The sequence below is a fragment of the Cervus elaphus genome, chromosome 6 (assembly GCF_910594005.1).
Source record: "Cervus elaphus chromosome 6, mCerEla1.1, whole genome shotgun sequence".
NCBI classification, from domain to species: domain Eukaryota; kingdom Metazoa; phylum Chordata; class Mammalia; order Artiodactyla; family Cervidae; genus Cervus; species Cervus elaphus.
Window position 1 is genome coordinate 2127357 of NC_057820.1, and position 24570 is coordinate 2151926.

Below are 24570 nucleotides of genomic sequence, written 5' to 3' on the forward strand. Positions count from 1 at the left end.
GCCCGCCTGTGCGCGGCACCCGGGGGCACGCGGGCCGCGTCCGAGCGTCTGGGCCATCCCCGCAGGTGCTGGAGATGTTCACGCTGGTCCTGCGGCAGTGCCACAAGGAGAGCGAGGACAAGTGGAAGCGGCTGTCTCGGCAGGTGGCCGATGTCATCCTCCCCATGCTGGCCAAGCAGCAGGTATGTCTCCGCCCCCCGCCCGGGGGTGCCTCCAGCAGGTGCCTGTCAGGTCGGCCAGCTCGGGAGCAAGTGCTCTGGGCAGAGCAGTGCCCACAGCTCTGGGCTCCCGGGAGCGGGTAGGCTGCTGTCTTCACAGCGTCAGCTGCTTACTCTGCTCTCGTCACAGCCTGTCATCCTGAGGCTGGGGGCGGGGCGGGTCGTGGTGTCTGGTAAGATTGACAGATGGAGGATTTTTTTGACGGCCGGTACATGACGTGCAGCTTGCAGGATCTCAGCTCCCGACCAGGGCTCAGACCCAGGCTTCAGGCAGCAGGAGGATGGTGTCCCAACTGCTGGAACACCAGGGAAGTCCTGATAAGATGCAGTTTTAGCAAGTGGGTGGCTTTGGCGCTTTCAGCTGGCTGAGCCTTCCGTGGCCGCAGGTACGCGTCTCCAGGGGCGCTCCATGAGCTCCGCGCTCCTCTCACTGCAGGCGCTGAGGAGGTGGCGGGGCGGAGTGCAGGGTGAACGCCTAGCGTGCCTTCCCCTGCAGTGGCGCTGCATGCAGGGCGGTCTGTGGGCCAGGGGCACAGTGCGGTGTGCCTCCGCGCGTCCCCCCACGACCACGCCTGCCCTGCTGGCCCGAGAGGACGTTGGAGTAGGGCTGCGGACAGACAGCAGAGGACCTGGTGACCGTTTACAGTGTCTGACACGTGGCGTAGAGGGGTGACACTCCTGGGGACTTGAAGGAAGTGAGGGGTGACCTGAGCAGATGCCTGGGGAAGCTCTCTGTTGGGGAGGACTTGGGGGAGCCCTGAGAGGGCTCGGTAGGAAGGGGGGCAGGGTGAACCTGAGAGTTGAACAGGCGGTCAGGGTGGGGGTAGCAGAGAGAGCTGCTCACAGCTCAGGGCCCGCGTGGACCAGGGTGCGGGGACAGAGGGGCAGGAAGGGGCACCTGCTGGACGCGGGGTGGTGGGTGAGTGCGCTGTGTGCAGACTGAATCTGGACTACTCTGCATCCTTTAAAAGTAACGTTAAGATTTGAATCCTATTGCCTTGGGAGTTTTTCATTATATTTTTAATGGAAAAAAAAAGCAGAGACATAATATGATTTTTCGAAACAAAAACTTCTCTACAGGTATAGGAATGTGGAGGAAGTTAAAGAGAACTACACTGATGTGCTAACATCGGTTGGTTGGTGGTGGGGTGGGGATGGGGTGCAGGAGAAAGTGGAAGAAGGTGATGACAGAGTGTATGACCCCTGTGTGGTGAACCACGTGTGCGTAAAGAGATGAGGAGAGGCTGGTCCCCGAAGTGGTGGTGACTGTCGGGCCATGCAGTCTCAGCAGATTGTATTCATACTTGGACCTGTTTGAATTTTTGGAGGAAGCATATTTGGTTTACTTAATAAAAATCTAAATGAAAAGATTTCCATTGTGGGAAAAAAATCTAGCTGTTAACGGTGTTGTTCTAAAAAATGTTTCCTTGGTTCACTACTGACAGTGAGACATATGGAAGTTTTGGGGGGTGGGAATGATGGGATGGTCCAGGCATCGGGCTGTGAGACGCCTCACGTGAAGGGCAGTGTTGACCTTTTTTCTGCTGGCTGACGTTTCTTATGGGGAAATATCTGCGACATTCACTTGGAACAGATGCACATTGATTCTCACGAAGCCCTTGGAGTGCTGAACACGTTGTTTGAGATTTTGGCCCCCTCCTCCCTCCGCCCCGTGGACATGCTTTTACGGAGTATGTTCGTCACCCCAGACACCCTGGTGAGTACCCGCCTTTGCTGGCGTTCTGGGTTTCCCCCGCCTGCTGCACCTGGAGGCGTCTGCGGGGCTGGGGGTGGGGAATTTGCCTGTTACACAGGTTCCCAGGTGGCACTGAGGCCGCTGGTTGGGGCCTCACTTTGAGAACCAGCGAGACAGGGACTCACGGTGGCATTGTCAAACCAGGGGGATCTTCGTAAATGACATTGGCAACGGGGGAGAGCCCAGGCGTCCTCCTCTTCAGCAGCGCCTGTCCCCCGCTCTGTCCTCAGGGGTCGGTGAGCGCTGTCCAGCTGTGGGTGTCGGGCATCCTGGCCATCTTGCGGGTGCTGATTTCCCAGTCGACCGAAGACATTGTTCTGTCCCGCATCCAGGAGCTCTCCTTCTCCCCACACTTAGTGTCCTGTCCGACAATCAGTAGGTTAAGAGACGGGGACAGCACTTCAGCACTGGAGGAACACAGTGAAGGGAGACAGACGAAGAACTTGCCAGAAGAAACGTTTGCCAGGTACGCTCCGCGTCTAGTCTGTGGCCTCGGGCTCGCATGTGGTGTTGAATCCGTGAGACCACACGGTGGGTTGAGGAGTCGGTGTGTCCTCTCTGCCCATCCGCCTCGTCTCTGGCCCCTGGTCCTGCCTCTGCAGGCTCGCTCAGGTCCTGAATCAGACCCGCTGAAGGCTGCCCAGAGTGGTGGGCGGGTGCGTTGCCTGCGGAGAATTGGAAAACGTAGGAAGACCCACGTCTGCTCCTCCCCACTGTGTGCTGCCAGCCGGGCACCGCAGGCGGTAGAATCCCGCTCCCTGCGGGGTGGACCGGTCTGCCGAGCTCCCCTGCATATACTTGTGTGTACCTGGTCACTCAGTCGTGTCCAGCTCTTTGCGACCCTGTGGACTGTAGTGCACCAGGCTCCTCTGTCCATGGGATTCTCCAGACGAGCACACTGGAGCGCGTGGCCATTCCCTCCTCCAGGGGATCTTCCCGATCCAGGGATTGAACCTGCATCTCCTGCGTTGCAGCCAGATTCTTTACCACTGAGCCACCTGGGAAGCCCTTTCAGTGTATTTGTGGCATCAAATCATGTCTGCCCGTGTCGATTGTGGGAAGCTCCTTGGAGGCCGCGCTCACGACTCGGGCACTGTACAGACTTGCTGTCAGACAAGTGTGCCTCCTCCTTTGCTGGACTCTGGGTGTGCGTTGAGCTAGAGCCCACTGAGCGTGTCCTGGGCGCTCACTTCCCGAGAATGCTCCTTCTTGCCCGCGTGACGGCTGTGTGCCGCTGTGGTTGGAGTGTGTCCTGGGCGCTCACTTCCCGAGAACGCGCCTTTTTGCCCGCGTGACGGCCGTGTGCCACCGTGGTTGGCCGCGGGTAGAGGTCGTCTTGGGGATCAGCCGGATGGACGTGCACAGCGTCCTTTTGTCCCAGTTCAGCACGCAGCCTGTGGCTCATGCTGTCACGGTTAGGCGGGTGGCTGAAGTGGAGGGTGCACTAACTCCCTGTGGTGGCCATCAGCCTGCTTGATGGCTGAAAGCTTTGAAGGAACACCACGGGTCATTTTAGCCTCCCGACACTCCTCCAAACGTGGTGTGGTTACCCCATCTGATTAGAGAGGGAAGTGGCACAGAGAGGTCAGGTGACGTCACCCAGAGGGATGGTGTCAAACCCTCCACGCATTTTAGGGCTTCCCTGGGGCTCAGATGAGGGAGAATTCGCCTGCAGTGCAGGAGACCTGGGTGCAATCCCTGGGTCGGGAAGGTCCTCTGGAGAAGGGAATGGCAGCCCACTCTAAGATTCTTGCCTGGGAAGTCCTAAGAACAGAGGAGCCTGGCGGGCTACAGTCCACGAGGTTGCAGAGTCAGACATGACTGAGAGACTAACACGTCTCAGTTTTACTTTACTTGCACTGTACCCTGCCTGTATCTCCTGCGTGTGTTATGTTCGTGGTGTACTTCCTATGAGCGCTCTCTGACGGTCTCCTACTCCGCTGTCCCCTTCTCCCTTTCTCTGAAGGTTTCTGCTCCAACTGGTTGGCATCCTTCTAGAGGACATTGTTACAAAGCAGCTGAGAGTGGAGATGAGTGAACAGCAGCACACTTTCTATTGCCAAGAGCTGGGCACGCTGCTCATGTGTCTGATCCACATCTTCAAGTCCGGTAGGTGCATCGCACGAGCCTGTCTCGAGTCTCTGTGCTCCCCCTGCCCCGCCTGTGCCGCCGGCGTGCAGTGTGTGTGCGGAGCCGGCTCTTCTGTGCCCTGTGTGTGTTTGACGGGGCGTTGCTGTGAGAACGTGACTCTGAGGGCCTTAAGGATTCGGAAAGTCAGGATGTTCTGTCGCCTTTGTATGTGATTGTGAATTTGAAAAATCATTGCACGAGAGACAGAGAGAGGTTACAGAGTCCCTGCCCTGTAGCAGGCATAGGAAGCAGACTGAGTTTTTCAAGAGGAATGAGCGTTTTCAAAAGGAATAGTCTTGCTAGTTATCAGGTACAGGCATATCTTTCTTCTCTCAGCAAGAAAAGCAAAAGGCAGTTCTAATCTTGGGGAAACAAGCAGCAGGAAAGTTTAGCCCAGATCCGCAGCACATCTGGAAATGTGGGAGTGGGTGCTCTTTAGGTGATGGCCTCCGGTGCATTTCATTCTGTGGCCACGTTGCGTTTCCATTCTTTTTACTGTCTGGCTGTGTTCTCTGGTGGGCTCCTTCCCCACGGCAGAAGGGAGGGCCTCTGACTTGTGGTCTCAGGGCTGCATGAATCCTCTGAGCAACGGATGAGCCCCTGGGTGGCCCCGCCACCCTGGGCTCGCTGAAAGGTTGGACAGCCTTCCTTTGGGGGAGGGGGTCACTTTCCAGTAGCGAGGGAAGAAAAGCTATGACAAACCTAGGCAGCATATTAAAACACAGAGACGTTACTTAGCCGACAAAGGCCCATCTAGTCAAAGTTGTGGTTTTCCCAGTCGTCATGTATGGATGTGAGAGTTGGACTATAAAGAAAACTGAATGCCAAAGAATTGTTGCTTTTGAACTGTGGTGTTGGAGAAGACTCTTGAGAGTCCCTTGGACTGCAGGGAGATCCAACCAGTCCATCCTGAAGGAAATCAGTCCTGAATATTCATTGGAAGGACTGATGCTGAAGTTCCAGTACTTCGTATCCAATACTGATGTGAAGAGCTGACTCATTGGAAAAGACCCTGATGCTGGGAAAGATTAAGGGCAGGAGGAGAAGGGGGTGACAGAAAATGAGATGGTTGGAGGATATCACTGACTCAATGGACCTGAGTTTGAGCAAACTCCAGGAGAGGGTGAAGGGCAGGGAAGCCTGGCGTGTTGCAGTTTACGGGGTTGCAAAGAGTTGGACACGATTTAGCGACTAAACAACAAACAAACAGGAAGCGAGGGAAGTAGACAGAGTAACTTGAGGGTCTGCTGCAGGTGATGAAAGCGCATCAAGGTGAGCTCGAAGGTAACTACCAGAACTGAAAGCAGAGTGACAAGAAGTTGCCTTTTGAGGGATGGGGCAGGGCACCTGTAGAATCAGAAATCCTTCTCTGTTACGGGATTTTTAATTTGCATCAAAGTGATACATACACATGAGTTCAAATCCCACTCGTGTATGTATCACCTTAATGCAAATTAAAGCACACACGCAGATACGTACCATTAAAGCAGAAGGTCGTTACCATCATCGGCCTTTATTTGCTCAATAAAGAGATGCTGAGTCACTCGCTGCCGGGCCAGGCCTGGGTGTGCGGCGGACAGTAGAGCTGATATGATTCCTGCCTCTGTGGCCATCAGTCTCGCGAGTCAGACAGTGCACAGAGATGCCGCCGCAGGTCCTGACGTCTCCCAAGGAGGAAACGGAAGATGGTGGCAGGCAGCATGGGGTGGGCAGACATGGGACGGGCTGTCCTTGGCAGCCGCAGAGCTGAGGCCTGGAGGAGAAGGAGCTGGCGCTTTGGAGAGAGTTCTGAGAGCGGCAAGGGCCAGAGGGGCCGGAAGGCAGCGGGGACCAAGAGTGATGGGGCGGGATGCCTCCTCAGCTGGGCCACATGACTGCGGGTGTCCTCGGCTCTGGGGTGTGGCCAGAGTTTGTGATAATGGGTTATAGCTTCAAGCCACCTTATTTACTTAACATGGAAACAATTTTCTTTTTGTGGATCTTCGGATTTATGTCCCACCAACCCACCACAGTAAGTGTGAAGTTGGGAGGATAATTAAGCCGTGTGAAGATCTGTTATCTTTAGCACGTTGGTCACTTTCATACTTGGCCATCGTTTGGTGTGGATCTGACCCCAGTTCACGTCGGGGGCTGCTCTCCACCTTCTTTGGTAAGAGCGGTGCATTCTGCGGCCTTCGCCACGCCCAGGGCTTTCTGTGCCAGTCAGGGTGTTCACTCCCCTGTTGTTCTAACCTCCTTCCTTTTCTCAGAAACCAGGAAGGATATTTCTGTAGTCCGCCGCAGTGCCGTCCAGCCCAGCTCCCTGCGGTGTGCAGGTGTCTGTGTCTGCACGAGCCCAGCACTTGTGGTCGCACGTGGCCCGTGGGCTCTGGAAGTGTGACTGCTGTGGCTGAAGTGCTTTTGTTTGATCTAATTCCGGTTAAATTTGCACAGCCACATGTGGACTGGAGTGTGAGCAGCTGTGCCCTGCTCAGGAGCCCCGGCCGGGCATCGGGGCACCTGGGTTTTGCAGCTCATGTCTTTGGAGATTGTTCAGTTGGTCCTTATTGTTCCTTATTCAGTCGCTCAGTCACATCCGACTCTGTGACCCCATGGACTGCAGCACGCCTGGCCTCCCTGTCCATCACCATCTACCGGAGCTTGTTCAAACAAGTCCATCAAGTCAGTGATGCCATCCAACCATCTCATCCTCTGTCGTCCCCTTCTCCTCCTGCCCTCAACCTTTCCTGGCATCAGGGTCTTTTCCAACGAGTCAGTTCTTCACATCAGGTGGCCAAGTATTGGAGTTTCAGTATCAGTCCTTCTAATGAACTGGTTGAATCTCCTTGCTGTCCAAGGGACTCTCAAGAGTCTTCTCCAACACCACAGTTCAAAAGCATCAACTCTTTGGCGCTCTGCCTTCTTTATGGTCCAGCTCTCACATCCATACATGACTATTGGAGAAACAATAGCTTTGACTAGACAGATCTTTGTCAGCAAAGTAATGTCTCTGCTTTTTAATATGCTGTCTAGGTTTGTCATAGCTTTTCTTCCAAGGGGCAAATGTCTTTTAATTCATGGCTGTAGTCACCATCTGCAGTGATTTTGGAACCCAAGAAAATAAAGTCTCTCTTTTTCCATTTTTTCCCCATCTATTTGCCATTAAGTGATGGGACTGGATGCCATGATCTTAGATTTTTGAATGCTGAGTTTTAAGCGAGCTCTTTCACTCTCCTCTTTCAGTCTTTCACTCTCCTCTTTCAGCTTCGTCAAGATGCTCTTTAGTTCCTCTTTGCTTTCTGCCATTAGGGTGGTGTCATCTGCATATCTGAGGTTACTGATATTTCTCCCGGCAATCTTGATTCTGGCTTGTGCTTTCTCCAGCCCAGCGTTTCGTGTGATGTACTCTGCATCATCATTTACGACGTGAAATAGCTCGCTGGAATTCCATCCCCTCCACTAGCTTTGTTTGTGGTGATGCTTCCTAAGGCCCACTTGACTTTGCATTCCAGGATGTCTGGCTCTAGGCGAGTGATCACACCGTCGTGGTTATCAGGGTCGTCAGGATCTTTTTCTTACTGTTTTTCTGTGTATTCTTGCCATGTCTTCTTAGTATCTTTTTTTTTTCCTTAGTATCTTTTGTTTTCATTAGGTTCATATCAATTCTGTTCTTCATTGTGCCCATCTTTGCATGAAATGTTCCCTTGGTATCTCTAATTTTCTTGAGGAGATCTCTAGTCTTTCCCATTCTATTGTTTTCCTCTATTTCTTTGCACTGATCACTGAGGAAGGCTTTCTTATCTCTCCTTGCTGTTCTTTGGAACTCTGCATTCAGATGGGTATATCTTTCCTTTTCTCCTTTGCTGTTTGCTTCTCTTCTTTTCTCAGCTATTTGTAAGGCCTTCTCAGACAACCATTTTGCCTTCTGGCATTTTCTTTCCTTGGGGGTGGTTTTGATCCCCGCGTACTGTCAGTATTTGTAGATAAGAGGTGATGGGTGTGTGTACACGCCTTGTTTCTAGCTCCTTGTGTATTTTGACACCATTTCTTTTAAGCACACTAGGGGGCAGAATTACTGTGTTGGTTGGTTTTGAGATAAAATTACATCTTGTACTTTTATATAAATAAGGTGTCTTTAGCATCTAAAGTTGGTAATTTTTGTTTTTGCTTTGGTTAAACAATGACGATAATTTCACCCCTGCACTGAAAATTGAAACCTTTGAATTTGCCCATTTCAGGTGTTATTTCTTAAAATAGGAACTGGTCTGAGTAATGGCCTTGTGTTCTCGCTCTGTTGCCCCTCATGTTGGAGGAGGGGTGTGAACCCCACAGTCATTGGCCTGCGTCGGATTCCATCTGGCGCAAACAGACAAGAAAGCACCTGGTCTCCACTTTACAAACGCTAGGAAACCAGCTCCCCAGATGGAAGCGGGGGCAGGGGGGCGGCAGCGGGCTGACAGTGTGCATCGCTTTGCCGCGGGCAGGGCTGGGTCTCGCCTGTGGCCACCGTGAGGCTCCCTGCTGCTCGCCGAGTTGTCCAGTCGCCCCGTCGCCTGCCCTTTCCCACCGCCCTGCAGACGCCTGCCCAGCTGCGGGCAGCATTCCTGGCCCCCTCGCTGCCTTCCTGCAAGCAGAGCTCGCTTCCCGGTGTTTCCAGAAGGGCCTGTGTTCCCCTGTATGTGTGCGCCAAAGTAGCATTTCTACTTTGTGGAGAAAGTCGTGTCCTCACGTCCCTGGGGTGGGTGCGTCTGGGATGGGGCGGGGAGATGGCATGTGGAGCTGGCTTCATGTCCATCCAGAGGTGGGCTAGCAGAAAGCGTGAATCTACTCTCCCCTGGGGGAGATCTTCCAGGCCCTCAGGAGGACGCTGTGGGGAAGCTGGAGCAGAGCCTGCCTGGGTCTGCTGCTGACGTGCAGGGCTGAGCGTGGGTGCCTGCCTGCCTGGCCACCTGGGTGGGCGTGCCATGGTGGGCGTGGGGGCCACCCGGCCCTCAGCTCGCTGAAGCCTGCAGATGGCCGTGCCCTGCCCGCCTGCAGGGCTGTGGCTCGGGCTGTCCTGGCTGCAGTGACCTGACTGCAGGCTGCGCAGGGGCTGCTGCTCTTCTGTGGGGTCGCGTCCACTGTCGGCACCAGCGAGACTTCCTGCTCAGAGCCCCTGGAGAGCCTGGTCTCTCTGGGGAGGAGGGGATGGTGGGGCGCCTGCTTCCGTGGCCACTCGGTTAAGGAAGCGAGTTGTCAGGCTGGAGTTTCCTGAGTGCCAGGTGCCCTGAACGTGTGAATGTAGGAAGGAACCCTGCGTGTACCCCTCTGGTGTAAAAGCTTCACGTGGCTGTGAAGCGTTGGGCCACGACGAGCAGCGCAGACGTGTCCCCGTAATCCGCTCTATTCCGGCTTGTTTCCAGGGACGTTCCGGAGGATCACCGCAGCTGCCTCGAGGCTCCTGACGGACGGCGCGGACGGCGGCTTCTACAGCCTGGAGAGCCTGAACGCGTGGGTGCGCTCCATGATCCCCACGCACCCGGCACTGGTGCTCCTCTGGTGTCAGATCCTGCTGCTCGTCAGCCACACCGACTACCGCTGGTGGGCAGAGGTGCAGCAGACCCCCAAGTACGTGCGCTCTCTCCCCGGCAGGCCCGCCCGGCTCCTGTGCATGGCTCGCGGCAGCCGGAGCTCGGCCTGGTCTTCCTGAGGCTTTGAAAGGTTCTGCTGCCCATCCCTCTTTCTTTCCTGGACACCATTGCAGGGAAATGTGGTTTGACTGCAGGCATTCAAAACAGCCACTGCTTTTCACATGTGATTTCCTCCGCAAGCTTTTGACACTGTTCCATCTTACGGGCCATTCTTGTCATGCTGTGTCCCTCCTGCTGTGTTCTTGTTCTTAAATTGGTTCCAGAGCCAGACATGTTGCAACGTCCTAACTTTGTTATAAGTTAAATGTGGTTCTGGTTATTGTTAGATAATGCAGTCATTATTTAGCAGCATTTCAAAACTACCTTATTTTTTGTCGTTCAGAAAGACTTATGAAGTATGTGATTATGGGTGGCCCTTTTTTTGTAAAAAGTTTTCAGGTCTGACTCTGATTTTAGGCCCCTCTTGCCCAGCCATGAGTGCGTATGTGGAGATAAAGCTTTGATCACTGCCCCTCCCCGCCCCCACCCAAAACTGAGTCCCCAGGGCAGTGTTTCTGGAAGACTCTGGAGCACCCCCCCCCGAGGAGAGAAAGCTCTGGAAACGGGGGTGCTGCAGGGCCGAGGTCAGCCCCTCTCCGCTCGGCGTGTGAGACAAGCCCTGTTCTGTGAACCGTGGGGTGTGCGGAGGAGGAGTCAGTGTTTCCGGCCTCCGCGTGCTCACGGCGAGCTGGGGGAGCAGAGCAGTGCGTGTCTGACCTGCTTAGAGGACAGTTTAAGCCCGCCACGGTGGCTTCATGCCGTCAGAGTCAGGAACAGAGTCAGAGTCTCTTCCTTGAGAGCTTCTTCACTGCGTGTAAATCGCCGGGGGCGGGGGGCCTCGTTCAGATCAGATTCGATTCACCCCAAGAGCAGGGCCCGGGACTCTGCATTTCTGCCCGGCTCCTGGGGTGGCCGGTGTCTAGACTGAGGGGCCTGCTCTGTACCGAGGCTGTATGTCCTTCCGAAGATTGTGCCTCAGAGCAACGAGGGCTTGTTCCAAGGACCAGGCCCACTGTTGGACCTGACACCTGGGTACTCAGGAATTGGGGTGCTGGCCTCTTGTGTTCTTGCCACCTGCCCAGAACAAGTCTGGGGAGTCTCACCACGTCCTCCCCATCATACTAGGCAGACCTAGGTGGGGCGGGCTCTGAGCTAGCTCTGAGTACCTGCGGGTGCTGGGCAGGCAGACGGAAGTGAAACGGCACCCTCCACCCTAATGGCCCCGTCTGCCCCTCTGCAAAGCTGCTCAGCCCCCCCACTCTCTACCTCGTCCTCTGCCTCCTGTTGACCTGTGGGGCATGGTGAGGGCAGAGGCGGACCCAGAGCAGCTTCCAGAGGAGATGGGAGGGCTGGCCCCGGCCTGATGACATGGACAGCCTTCCACAGAAGGCTCGTGCGGGCTCTCCAGCAGTGTCGGACAGTGTCGTGGGCTGTGTGGAACTGAGTGTTTGGGTGAAAAGACATAAGGATGCGTGACAGACAAGTGCAATTCTGTGATCTTCAGTTGCGTTCCAGATGTGGGGGACGAGAAATGACAGTATTGGGACAACAGAGTGCATTCGAATGTGGGCTCTACATAACCTGCTGTTGCTTTTGGTTTTGAGTAGTTCTTACACCTGCAGGCATTTAGGGGCGCAGTCTCTTGACCTGCAGATGACTCTTGAACGGTGCAGGCCCCAGAACTGCATGTGTGTGGAGTGTACCTGTGTGTGTGTAGAGCATGTGCGTGTGTAAAGTGAGGATGTGTGTGTGTGTGCATGTGCCTGAGCACAGAAGTGGTGACTTACTAGTAGCTGGATCTAGGTGAAGAGTGTGTGACTGTTAATTGAATTCTTCTTTCAGTCTTTCTATTGGCTTGAAAGTTTTCAAAATAGAAGTAAAGGAAAAAAGATGGGCCAGGGCCTTTAGAGAGCAGCTCCAAACAGTGGTGGGGAGGAGGTCTGCTCTAGAGGGAAGTAGAGTAACAGGAAATGGGGACACGAGAGTTTCCGGGTGAGAGGTCGAAGGTCGTGGGCCACCCCTTATGAAACAGAGCATTACCTAGAGTTAGCGAGAGTGGATGGGCTTTGAGGTACAGACCTCAGCTTTGCGATGCTGATTTAGTTTTTGCAAGGTTCTTACAGTCGAACTTAGGTTTTCCTGGTTTCTCTCCATGTGTTAGCAGACACAGGAAGCTAGTCCATCCTTGGTTCTTAGCTCAGTCACTGCTTCCTCGGGAAAGCGTCCTGATTTCTCTCTGATTGCTGAAGTCTCACACTGTCTGCTCTCACTCCAGCCTTTGCCTCTGTTTTGTGGCCTGCGTTGAGACTGTCGTTTGATATTTATTTGAGTGGCAATTTGGTTTCCCTCTCTCTCTCTCTCTCCCCCTTAGAATATAATCCCCACAAGGGCCCTTATTGTATTCCCAGCACTAACATGAGTTAGTGATTTAATTGCCCTGATAATAGAAGCAATAATAATATGTTGGTAAAGCCCTTTTACGTATAGATCACAAGCACTTATATAGCACCAAGTGTCAGCCAGGTATTGTTCTAAAGGCTTCCTGTTATAATAAGTTATTAAAACTCTAGTAATGCGTGTATATTACAGAGGAGAAAACTTCTTTTTCCAGAGAAGTTAGGTGGCTTGCCGACAGTCACAAGTGAATACATATGTGTGCATGTGTGGTCCCCCTTGTTTACTTCACCTGTTACAGCTTAAACTGTCGTCTCAGTGTGCGTTCATTTCTGGACTCTGTCTGCTGTTTCATTGGTCTGTGTGTCTGGGTTTAGGTCAGTGCCGTATTGTTTTGATTACTGTAGGTTTGTGGTGTAGTTTGAAATCAGGGAGCATGATACCTCCAGTTTTGTTCTTATTTCTCAAGCTTGCGTTGGCTCTTCAGAGTCTTTTATAGGTTCTGTGTGAATTTTAGAATTTTTGGTTTAAGTTCTGTGAAAACTGCCACTGGAATTTGGATAGGGATTGCAGTGAATTTATAGACTGCTTTGTGTGTTATGGGCATTTTAACAATATTATTGTTTAGTCATTCAGTTGTGTCCGACTCTTTGTGACCCCATGGACTGTAGCCCACCAGGCTCCTCTGTCCATGGGATTCCCCAGGCAGGAGTACTGGAGTGGGTGGCCATTTCCTTTTCCAGCGGGTATTTCTGACTTAGGGATTGAACCTGCGTCTCCTACCTTGCAGGTGGGTTCTTCACCTCTGAGCCACCTGGGAAGTCCTTTAACAGTATTAATTCTTCTAATCCATGAGCAAGGAATATCTTTCCACTTGTAGTTTCTTTTATCAGTGTCTCAAAGTTTCACCTCCTTGGTTAAATTTATTCCTATTTTATTATTTTTGATGAAGTTGTTAATGGGATTTCATTAATTTCTCTTTGTGATAGTTTGTTATTAGTGTATAAAAGTGCCACAGATTTCTGCATACAATAAGTCCCCTACATACAAGCCTTCAAGTTGTGAGCTTTCAAAGATGCACACGTGCATTCATGTGTTCAGTCCTGTAAGGGTCACGTGCCTGGCGTACATTGTCACACGCGTGCATCGTCTGCAGATGGTTGTGCTTTTGTGTGCTTGACAGTACTGTGTGGGGTCCAGTAGTATAGGATCTTTATTTCAAGACCAGGATATCATCTGTGATGAGAGGGGAAAGCTACTACCCAGACATCACTGGATCATTTTTTTTTAAAGGAGTAGATATAATTGAATCCAGCAAGGAACCGGAGCCTGTGCCATCGGTATCAGGCATGGGTGAAACTGCATCTCCCGCTCAATCTCCTCTTGCTGACGATCCTTCTGCTCTACCATCTCCCACCCCCTCTCCCTCTCCAGTCAGTAACTTTTCTTGTCTGTTCACTCAGGCCAACCCCTGTGTGTCAACTGTTGTACTGTACTTCTCAAGGTACTATACTGTTGAGATTTCTTCATTTTTTGTATGTATTTCAATGTGTTATTTGTGTGAAAGGTATTTATAAACCTGTTATATTACAGTGGGCTTACAGAGCTGATGGTGTTAGTTGAGTACTTAGTCCAACTTTGTTGGACTTGGGAATGCACCTTAGAACAGAACTCTCTCGTACATAGGGGGCTTACTGTATTGACTTTGTATGCTGAAGTTTTACTGAACTCATTACTTCTAACAGGTTTTTGGTGGACTCCTTAGGATTTTCTATGTATAGTATCATCTCACTTGCAAGCAGTGAAAGTTATACATCTTTCTGACTTGAATGCCTTTTATTTTTTTTTCTTGCCTTCTGTTACGGTTAGGACGTCCAACACTGTGTTGAATTAAAGTTGTGAAAATGGGCACCCTTGTCTTATTCCTGATCTTAGAGGAAGAGCTTTCAGCTGTTCACCACTGAGTATGATGTTAGCTGTAGGCTTGCCATATACGGCCTCTATTAAGTTGACGTTCATTCTCTCTGTACCCATTTTACTGAGAGGTTTTTTTTTTTTAATCATAAACAAATGTTGAACTTTCTTAAATGCTTTTGCATCCGTTGAGATGATCATATATTTTTTATTCTTCATTTTGTTAACATGATGTATTTCATTGGTTGATTTACAGATGTTGAACCATCCTTGGCATCTCCAGAATAAATGCCACTTATCATGATACGTGATGTTTTTAATGTACTGTTGCGTTCGCTTTGCTGGTGTCTTGTTGAGGTGTTTGCATCTGTCTTCATCAAGGATGTTGTGCTGTAATTTTCCTTTCTTTGGTGTCCTTATCTGTTTGTTATGACGCGTGTCCATTACCAAAAGTGAATTACTAGAATTTGAGATACAGAGTGTAGTACAAGTCATTATTATTTTTTTTTAATCTGTATACTCTGCAAATATAGAACTGCTTCATCAAACTGTTACCGAGGTTCTGTACCCAGCCCAGTACATGCCGGCTCTCAGATGAGCCTGGGCTCCCAGGCCACGCGTCCTGGAAGTACACCATGGCTGCCATAGTGGGGTCTGCTCTGCTCTGCTCCTTATTTGGGAGACTGCATCATCATGGGCTTATCCTTTGCTTTCTACTGTCACGTAGACTGTTAAGGTCCTGCATATGCAGCCATCTTTTATTTGAGAAGATCGTTTGCTCTCAATAGCTGGCAGCATCTGTCTTGGGGCCTTGCCCTCCTACAAACTTTGGTTTGTCAACCAAATTTGGGTTGACATTGAACCTTCTTTGTGTCCACCGCTAATATTTTTGAATTGCACATTCTCTCGTCCATCTTCAGAGGCTCTTTCCCTTACGGCTATACTATGGCAGAACACAGAATTACAGCTTGAATGTAGGTCATGTTGGGGCTGGCAGGAGGGCTGACTGAAAAAGGAAGGGTTTCTGTTGACGTATAATTTGCGGTGCTTTGAATGCACTCTTCTGTGCCCAGTGAGGTCAGGTCGCCCACCACAAGCAAGGTTCGGAACAGTACCGTCACGACAGGAGCTCCCGTTCGGGTGCCGTCACCCCTCCCCCACGCTCCCTCGGGAACCGTCGCCCCGCGTTCTGTCTCCATGTGTAGCCTCTTGCAGAACGCCCTGTGGACGGAAGCCCGCGTCTGTACCCTCCTGAGTCTGGCTTCTGTCACTTAGCTCAGCGAGTTTAAGGTTTGTTCACTGTGTTGCACATGATACATCAGAACTGGCTTCTTGTGATTGCTGCATCGTATCGCGTTGTGTGCATGTCTGCTTACCCATTCTCTCGTTGAAAAACAGAAATGGTAATTAAAGTTTTTTTTAACCTGTAGAATTTTTTATGCCAGTTCTTGTCCAAATGCTGAGATGTTAGTAGAAAAAACTGACACATTTCAGAATATCCTAGTCCTGATGTCGTCTCCATCTCTGCTAAGCCTTGGCTGATGAGGCGAGGGGCTTGCCTTACTGACCCTCGAGTCAGTTTGCGAGCATGGCAACTGCTGTGTTTTAAAAGTGGTGGCCAGAATTGAGAATCTCAGAGTTCATAATTCCCATGTCCTTAGGAAAAAAAAAAAAGAGACAAGGTGAGAAGTAAACGTGAACTGAAGTGACCTTCACTGGTGAAGGGTTAATTTTGCAGAAATGCTTTTAATTGGGGTTTCCACGATAACACGGACACTGTGGGCATGTTCAGGGCTGGCCACTGAAGAGTGAAACATGGACGTGGGGAGGTTTTCTTCTGGCTCCTGGCAGCTTTCAGGGTGTTCCAGAAGCGATAGCTGTGCGATCAGATGCCGCCGATGAGATAGGAGCACCGACCGAACATGCAGCTTCAGGGTGGACTTGGCCTTTCAGTCAAGCAGTTTAGTTTTCTGCCTGTTAAGTCTTCTCTTTTATTTAGTTTTCCACGTGTGCTTTATCCCATAGCTCAGGAGTAGATCACTAAGGGTGGGTCTTACACACATTATTCTGGTGTGGCCGTTTTTAAAGTAAATTGACTGCTTTACAACTGGGACGGAGCAATAATCGTCTTCATTGTTTTGAAAATAAGACCGCTGCCACCTCAGAAACACCGTCAGAGCTTCTGTTGCTCCTTCTAGACGACGCAGCTTGTCCAGCACGAAGTCGCTGAGTCCAGAGATGTCTGGAGAGGACGAGGATCCCGACGTGGCTTCCAAGCTGGGGATGTGCAATAGAGAAATCGTGCGAAGAGGCGCCCTCATTCTCTTCTGTGACTATGTCGTAAGTGTGCAAATGCCGGTAGTGGCGGGGTCTGGGGTTCGTGTGGGTGACGCCGCTACCGACTGACCTCCGCCGTTCCAGCGTCCCGCCAGTGAAAAGCTAAATTTGAATCCCGCTCCTAACTAGAACTAGAAATCAGACTCGGAGTCTGGTCCCAGGAGTTTAAGTTTGTCTGTAAAAGGCTGGGTCAGCTATCACTTGGAAAAGGAATTGGCAACCCACTCCAGTACTGTTGCCTAGAGAACCCTGAGGACAGAGGAGCCTGGTGGGCTGCCGTCCATGGGGTTGCAGAGAGTCGGACACGACTGAAGTGACCTAGCATGCATGCATGCGTTGGAGAAGGAAATGGCAACCCACTCCAGTGTTCTTGCCTGGAGAATCCCAGGGACGGAGGAGCCAGTGGGCTGCCGTCCGTGGGGTCGCACAGGGTCGGACACGACTGAAGTGACCTAGCATGCATGCATGCGTTGGAGAAGGAAATGGCAGCCCACTCCAGTGTTCTTGCCTGAGAATCCCAGGGACGGAGGAGCCAGTGGGCTGCCGTCCGTGGGGTCGCGCAGAGTCGGACGCGAGCGGCTTAGCAGCAGCAGCTGCTCAGGGCACTTGCGCGCGGGCACCTTTGTGGTCTCCAGTAACAGTGATGATGGAAAGAAACTACAGACTTGACTGAGTGGGGTTCTGATTAAAAGTTATTTTAGCCTGTGGAAAAGGTTTTTAGAAGTTAATTGCCGCGTTTCAAATTGATTCCTGTTGGAATGGCATTCTTTTAAAATACGACTCTTGTAGGATTTTGACCATAAAACTACAATCATCTCTTGTTTAACACAGTAAATTTGCAAAAACCAAATAAGCAAACAGAAGAAAATTAAACCTTGATGGTTGTTACTCAGAGAGAACCTGATGTTCCACCTCGTTGAGGTTTGATACTTTCTCCAGGTGGATGGAGAACGGCACCCGCCTCCGGAGCAGACAAGAGGTGCTCCCCTCCGCCCACACCCAGCAGAGCTCTTTTCTGCCGAGATCACAGTTTGTTAATACTTACACTTTGCTTTACATTCTTGTTGTTGAAGTTGTTTTTCTGTCTTGTTCTTGTTTTCTATCTTGTTCTACTTTTTAAAATAATTTGGTATAATTATATAATGCTGTTTTCACAGAAAAGTAGAAAAATATAAGTTAATACTATCAAATTATCCCACATGAAAAGTATTAATCATTAACGTGATGGCAGAAAATTTATCTTTTACAATTTCTGCCTGGGATCAGGAATTATGATGAAAAGGCAACATACATATTTTAAAATGTGTATTTTTTATCTCCTTATAAATCTTACATGAAATATCTTCCCTTAAGGTCCATTGGATATGTGGACTCATTCATATTGTAGATTCAGAAATTCTGTCAAAAAACTGTGACAGTGAACAGGGAATTCCTTTTTTTCACTGACTCGTCACAAAGCTGGAGCAAGTGTAATTGGAGCGTTCCCGTCAGGAGGCCAGACGGAGGCCTGGAGGGTGCAGGGTGCACCCTGGCTGGATGCCACCTGCCCTGGAGTCTCACATGGCCGTCACTGCCCTGGGTGCCCCACACCCCACGCTCCTCAGTCCTGGGGGCCGTGCTGCTCGGGTGCCCGTCCCTGGGGCCTGATGGATGTCACGGCCACGGTGTTTGGTTGCTGGGGGTGGGGGTCAGGCTCCGTGAAGTGTGTTTCGACCTCGTTGGTATCGCTGCTCAGACGCTGGGTGTTTTCAGTGAGGGCTGTAGTTTGGAACCGGTTCTCTCCTTCCCGCCCCTCCTGGCCTCTTCTGTGGCGTTGCCCTGTGCTGCCACGTGTCCACTAGATGGTGGCCTCTCATTGCTGGCTTTGTCCTCAGTGCCAGAACCTGCATGATTCAGAGCACTTAACGTGGCTCATCGTGAACCACATTCAAGACCTGATCAACCTGTCCCACGAGCCTCCTGTGCAGGACTTCATCAGCGCCATCCATCGCAATTCCGCCGCCAGTGGCCTTTTCATCCAGGCAATTCAGTCTCGCTGTGAAAATCTTTCAACTGTAAGTCTCCCGGGTGCCAGCCGGTGGCAGTTTTCTCTGCCTGAAGAACGGAGCATTGGCATTTTTAATACTTTCTCAAAATTGTTATTTAATTAATTTTGGCTGTGCTGGGTGTTGGTTGCTGTGTGGGCTTTTCTCGAGCTGTGGGGCGTGGGGCGACCCTTGGCTGTGGCGCGGTGGCTTCTCGTGCTGTGGGAGGCGGGCCGGGGCGTGCGGGCTGCAGTAGTCACGGCTCCTGGACTAGAGCAGAGGCCCCAGAGTTTCGGTGCACGGGCTGTGTTGCTCCTCCCGCATCAGGGATCGAACCCGTGTCTCCTGCGTTGACAGATGGATTCTTTACCACTGAGCTACCGGGGAAGCCCCTATTGGTTTATTTCTCCTAACCCATTCTTTGCACTGGGCAAACCCGCCGCCCTCGTCTCTCTCCTCCTCTCGCCCCGCAGCCCACCATGCTGAAGAGAACTCTCCAGTGCCTGGAAGGGATCCACCTGAGCCAGTCGGGCGCTGTGCTGACGCTGTACGCAGACAAGCTTTTGTGCACGCCGTTCCGTGTGCTGGCTCGCATGGTCGACACCCTTGCTTGTCGCCGGGTGGAAATGCTTTTGGCTGCGAATTTACAGGTACTAGGAAATAACACTGAGGGTTGACTTTTACTGGACACTTGGCCGGGCAGGTGGAACGGTGGGCTGGTTCCCCCCCCCCAACAGGAAGCGTCTCCACGGCTCCAGGGACGCGGGCAGTGTGGCTGCGTCGGCTCTTCTTGTGTGTCCGACATCGGTGCTTCTGTGCTTCCAGTCCTCCTCTGCTCCCGGGACCTGGATGCAGCGTTTGTGTTTTGTAGAGGAGCACGGTGGTTCTGACCTCCCCTGAGTTGCGCACACTGACGCGGTCTTGTCTCCTCTAGAGCAGCACGGCCCAGCTGCCGGCGGAGGAGCTGATCCGGATCCAGGAGCACCTGCAGAGCAGCGGGTTAGGACAGAGGTAACTCGGGGCCGGGCTCCTCGCCGCGGGTGCAGAGACAAGGGTTCGCGAGGGTGCGGCCTCACAGGACGAGAGAGGGACGTGCGTTCTAGGTGGGAGACGGGCCTCAAGAGAGCCTTCGAAATGACCCAGTGTCTGTGTCCAGAGAGCAGGCCCGCTCTGCCGCGTTAGTGCCCATGTTCACGCAGCCCTCACTTCCCGTCGGCTCTGAGTGCAGAGCCAGTGACCACCTCTGTCTCAGTGAGGGTCAGAACCTGTGATCTGATCACTGAGTAAGACGGCAGAGCTGAGGCGCGTTACCCAGGCGTGTATCTACAGCTCGTCAGCATTCTCTCTCCATAGCAATCTATCACCTCATTTTGTCTGCAGAGCCTCAGAGGCTTTTATCAGAAATCCTGGTATCTGTCACATGAGTGTGTTTCCATCACTGCAGGATAAACAAAAGGGAGCTTTACCTTCTCTCTGCACAGCGGGGAAGCTGTGTGCCAGAGAGCTGGGTCCGTGTGCCGTGACTGCAGTCTCTGGAGTAGCAGTTGATGGTTTAACTCAGAGGGACAGGACTTGATGGGCAGTGTGTGGCCTTAGGTGACTCGTCAGTACGCAGTGACTTACATTGTAGTCTGCATCAGGACGTTGTTCTCAAAACAAGTGACGGGAGGTCAAACTTTCTCTTTCCATCCCTAGACGAGGAAGAATAAAAATGCCCTGTGCCAGATGAGGTGATTGTTTATGAAATGAGTGTAGATGGGTATAAAGTGTGTACTATGTGGAGATTAGGTAGGTTTTGTGCACTGGGATCTCACCTGACCTGTTGTGCTTTATGAACAACGCCTGTGTTAGCTGTTTGCTGTGTGTTCCCTGCTGCGCTGTTTGGTGTAAATGAGGTTTCTGAAGGATGCTAACGGGCCATGTCTCTGTGGTTGTTACCCGTCAGCTGAGCCTGACTTTGCATCGTGACTTGTGTGAGCGTTGATGAGAAACAGCTCTGCACAGTTTCAGGCATGTCTCACCTCGCTGGAAGAGCCCGTGTGGCTTCTAACCCACGTGCGATTGGCTTCCAGACACCAGAGGCTCTACTCCCTGCTGGACAGGCTTCGTCTCGCCACGGCACCAGGGTCGCGTGGCCCCACGCCCCCAGTCACGTCCCATCCCCTGGACGGGGACGGGCCCCTGGCACTGGAGGCAGTGAATCCTGACAAAGTAAGTGTCTGTGTGTGACACCCGGGCCCTCGGGTCACTGAGGACTGCTGTCCGCCCGGGCCGCGGGGTGGCTCAGGTGGCAGGCCGTCCGGCGCCCAGCGTGGCCCCCAAGGGCGCTCAGCCGGCCCTGTTTCTTGCCGGCGATGGGCACAGCTACATCAGTGACAGGGCCGTGCAGTCCAGCCCTGGCCTTTAGCAGGGGCTGAGGGTCAAGTGGTCAATGGAGAATCGGAACATGGTGTCTGCGGCCCACCCACTGGAGCTGTCTCCTCTGCTTAGGCCTGCTGACCTGTGCGTATCCACCCCCGACCCGCGGGCCCTGGTATCACCCTCCTCACTCACCCTCCCCACTCACCTCAGAGCTGCGGCCCGTTCAGAGCCCTGGTAGAGTGGACCCCAGAATCCAGCAGCCCAAGCAGAGACTAGCGAGGCCCGGGCCACGGTTCTCAGGCATGACTTGTCCTCACGTCCATGGCACTGGCCCTGGGGAGAGGGAGCAGAGCAGACCTCCGGAGGCGATGGGTGCGATGCCCAGCAGGGTGGGCAGAGGTGGGCCCGCTGCCCTCGGGGCATGGCTGAGGCTCAGGGACAGTGTCGCCTTCAGCAGATGAGGGGAGGCGGTGCAGACAGGTGACCAGTCCTCGTCACCGCCCTCGTGGCTGTTCCCATAGGAAGGCCTGCGGGGTGGAGAATGGCCGGTATCCAGCTCTGCTGAGGGTGTAGTCACGGCCTGGGGACGGCCCGGTGTCCTTGGGTTGGGCCGTGGGACGTGAGGGTCGGTCAGCGTGGAAACACGGTGGTGGTCAGGTTGAAGCCACTTGAGAGCCCTGCGCAATCCAGCCTGCCGTCTTCCCCTCTTCTGCCCAGGACTGGTACGTGCGGCTGGTGAAGTCCCAGTGCTGGACTCGGTCAGACTCTGCCCTGCTGGAAGGCGCAGAGCTGGTGAGCCGGATCCCCGCGGGTGACCTGGGCGCCTTCATGATGCACTCGGTACGGCGGGGCCGGGACGCCAGGGCCCTGTGTTGCTTGTGTTGGGCGCGTGGGCCTGCTTTGTTCCACTGTTGCGTGATCTGCTTTTGGCGTGTACCCTTCACCTTGTGCCTTAAAGGCAGAGAACCTGATCCAGACAGGGCAGCGTGTGATCCCAGCCCCCTGAGAGTCCTAAAAGGGGGAGTTGTGTTTAACTCACCCTTTCACGCAATTAAAGGAAGTAAGTTATAAGTGTTAGTCGCTCAGTCGTGTCCAATTTTTGGCAACCCCATGGACTGTCGCCCGCCAGGCTCCTCTGCCCATGGCATTCTCCAGGCAGTACTGGAATGGGTTGCCATTTCCTTCTCCAGGGGATCTTCCCAACCCAGGGATCAAACTTGCATCTCTTGCATCTCCTGTGTTGGCAGGTAGATTCTTTACTACTAGCGCCACCTGGGAACCTGAAGGAAGCAGGTTCCCTTGAATTGTAATGAGTTCTGACTGCTTGTCTCGTGCTCATGAGAGGCAGTATCAGGATGGTGTTGTGGTGCGTGATTTAATAGACTCTTTGATGATGTTCTGGCAATTAGGAAGCCCCTCCCTGCGTGGAGGACGGTCCCCTCCTGCACCCAGTGCATGCAGGGAAGCCCCCGCCCTCCCGAGGCGTCCTGCAGCCTGCTGTGTGGTGCCGGCCGCAGCCTTGGCGGGTCCCTTCTCAGACCTCCTGGGACCAGCAGCTGATAAACCTTTCTGTGTCGTGGTGCTGCCTTGAATAGACCAAATGGGAGTGAAGCAGGGGCCCAGGGGACAGTCCAGGCGCAATATGGAGAGCCTCAGGGTGCAGCCACGGAGCCGCGTGTCCCCAAGTACTGATCCTCCATCAGTGCAAAAATAAACGCTCCGTGGAAAAAGAACAGGAGAAATCAGTGTGCTAAAATCATTTTAAGAGCCATTCAGTGAAAGCTGATTTGCTGGTAAATGACAAGCTTGCTTAATAACCGATTTATTGAATTTTCCAAATTTGCTAATTAGACTTTTAACAGCTTTAAAGAAAGGCTCGGCTGTAACGGCTGTACCAAAGGGCTCAATTTTGGTCACTGGTGATGACACGCTTTTCTGAATGTTAACTAAAGATCGGCCAGAAAGATCCTTAAATGGCTTTCAAAAGCTGGCAGAGCGCAATACAAATTGAAGCATTATCGAATGAATGCCGTTTTTCCAATCAAACTTGCCACATTCCCATGCCTGCTATGATTTCTTTCAGCTGCTTTTGAAATGTCACTTGTTTTTTTCAAACATTGGGGACGTTTGGTGTTCCACTGATTTCCTGGGTGGCACATCAACTTGATTTTGTATCTGTATCAGTTAAAATTCCATCATATTAAATTTTTGACTTCAGATAAATATGAAGGCAGAAATGCCTCTTGAAAATTAAAGTACCAGGACCTCCCTGGCTGTCGAATGGTTAGGACTCCGCACTTCCACTCGGGAGCGTGGGTTCCATCCTTGGTTGGAGAGCTGAGATCACATATGCCTCGTGGCTCAGCCAAAATAAGTAAATAAAAATTGAAGGACCCAGTAGAGTCCAGAAACATACCTCACTGGTCGGATGTTGGACGGGGGTGTTCGGTTATCTGTGAAAGAAGCGGGAGAAGACGCCTGTTAACACGTCTCTGACGCCCTGCTTATCTGCCCACTCCGAATGTCCATGTTCTGCCCTCCTCTGCTGTGTGTCTCTTGCCCAACTAAACATGTGTCACAGTCATTGTTCAACCTCTAATGCCCCACCCAATTCAGGAGTTCAACCTGAGCCTGTTGGCTCCGTGCCTGGGCCTGGGCCTGCGTGAGATCTCAGGGGGCCAGCGGAGCCCCCTTTTTGAAGCAGCTCGCACAGCGACTCTGGACCGCGTGAGCGTTGTGGTCCAGCAGCTTCCCGCTGTCCACCAAGCTTTCCAGCCGTTCCTGCCTGTGCAGCCCACCGCCTACTGGAGCAAGCTGGATGACCTCTTTGGTAAGTAAACTGAAAGCTCCTCTTCCTTTCATAAAGGGCGGCAGAGCCAGTGCCAGGCTTTGCACCGTGTGGAAGGACAGTGGGCGCTGTGGATTAGCCCGCTGCTGCATTCACAGAGGCGTCGGGAGCCCGCTCCGGGCCCGGGCTCTGCATGTCCTTGGTGTGTTTCCCGCTTTGCCTTTCTTTGACGTGGCCCAGGTTCCAGGCCCCGAGGAGCGCAGTCTCGGCCTTGGGAGCGCGGGGCCTGGGCGCGTGGGACGGCGGGGTGTGTGCGGGGTGCTCCGGGAGCCGTTTCTCCAGCCGCCATCACATTTGCAGGGAAGGTCAGGCCTCTGCTGGGGCTTGTCCACCCACGGGCCTCCCGTTTCAGGGGACGCTGCGCTGTATCGGACTCTGGCCGCCCTGGCCCGGGCCCTGGGCCAGTACCTGCTGGTGTTCTCCCGGCTGCCCAGCCACCTGCACCTCCCTCCTGAGAAGGAGAGGGACACCGTGAAGTTTGTGGTCATGACTCTCGAGGTAAGCCGCAGCTCGGGAACTGGGGCCCAGAGCGGCAGGAAGTCTGAGGGCGCCGCCCACGGAGGGAGGAGGCCCCTCCCTCTGAATCCCAGCGCGGTGCTGGCCTGCCGCCTGAGGCCTGTCCTTTCCGCAGTGACCGTGTCCCGCGGCATGCCCATCCCCGCTCTGCTGAGTGCGGTCAGGCCTCCTGTCGCCCCGTTGTGCAGTATGCCTCGGGAGGTTGGCAGCAGCCCCCCTCGTCTCTGCTTCTGGGTTGTGGGGGTGCGGGGTGGGTGGGCTCTGAGTCAGACCTAGACCTGGCCTCCTGCCCGGGGTCTCCCAGGTACCAGATGGGGAGGCCTTGTTCACTTATTTGTGAGTCTGTTTCCTTGATGCCGAGATAGTTTTTTCATTTAGTACAAACCATCCATTTAATATTTTTTCCAGGGAGAAAAAGTCGTGT

General features: G+C 52.8%; 1 protein-coding gene across 3 annotated transcripts in view; it reads left to right on the forward strand.

Annotated features, from left to right (window-relative positions):
• The window catches only part of HTT (huntingtin), a 124398-nt gene that overhangs the window by 83643 nt on the left and 16185 nt on the right, over positions 1-24570 (forward strand). For all 3 annotated transcript variants that reach the window (XM_043906045.1, XM_043906047.1, XM_043906046.1), the window contains 13 exons: positions 66-182; positions 1813-1935; positions 2205-2440; positions 3941-4083; positions 9486-9690; positions 16259-16400; positions 18272-18451; positions 18895-19071; positions 19356-19432; positions 20494-20632; positions 21500-21622; positions 23399-23612; positions 23983-24128. In XM_043906045.1, coding sequence (XP_043761980.1) covers positions 66-182; positions 1813-1935; positions 2205-2440; positions 3941-4083; positions 9486-9690; positions 16259-16400; positions 18272-18451; positions 18895-19071; positions 19356-19432; positions 20494-20632; positions 21500-21622; positions 23399-23612; positions 23983-24128 — 2022 coding nt within the window. The remainder of the gene's footprint in view (positions 1-65; positions 183-1812; positions 1936-2204; positions 2441-3940; positions 4084-9485; positions 9691-16258; positions 16401-18271; positions 18452-18894; positions 19072-19355; positions 19433-20493; positions 20633-21499; positions 21623-23398; positions 23613-23982; positions 24129-24570) is intronic.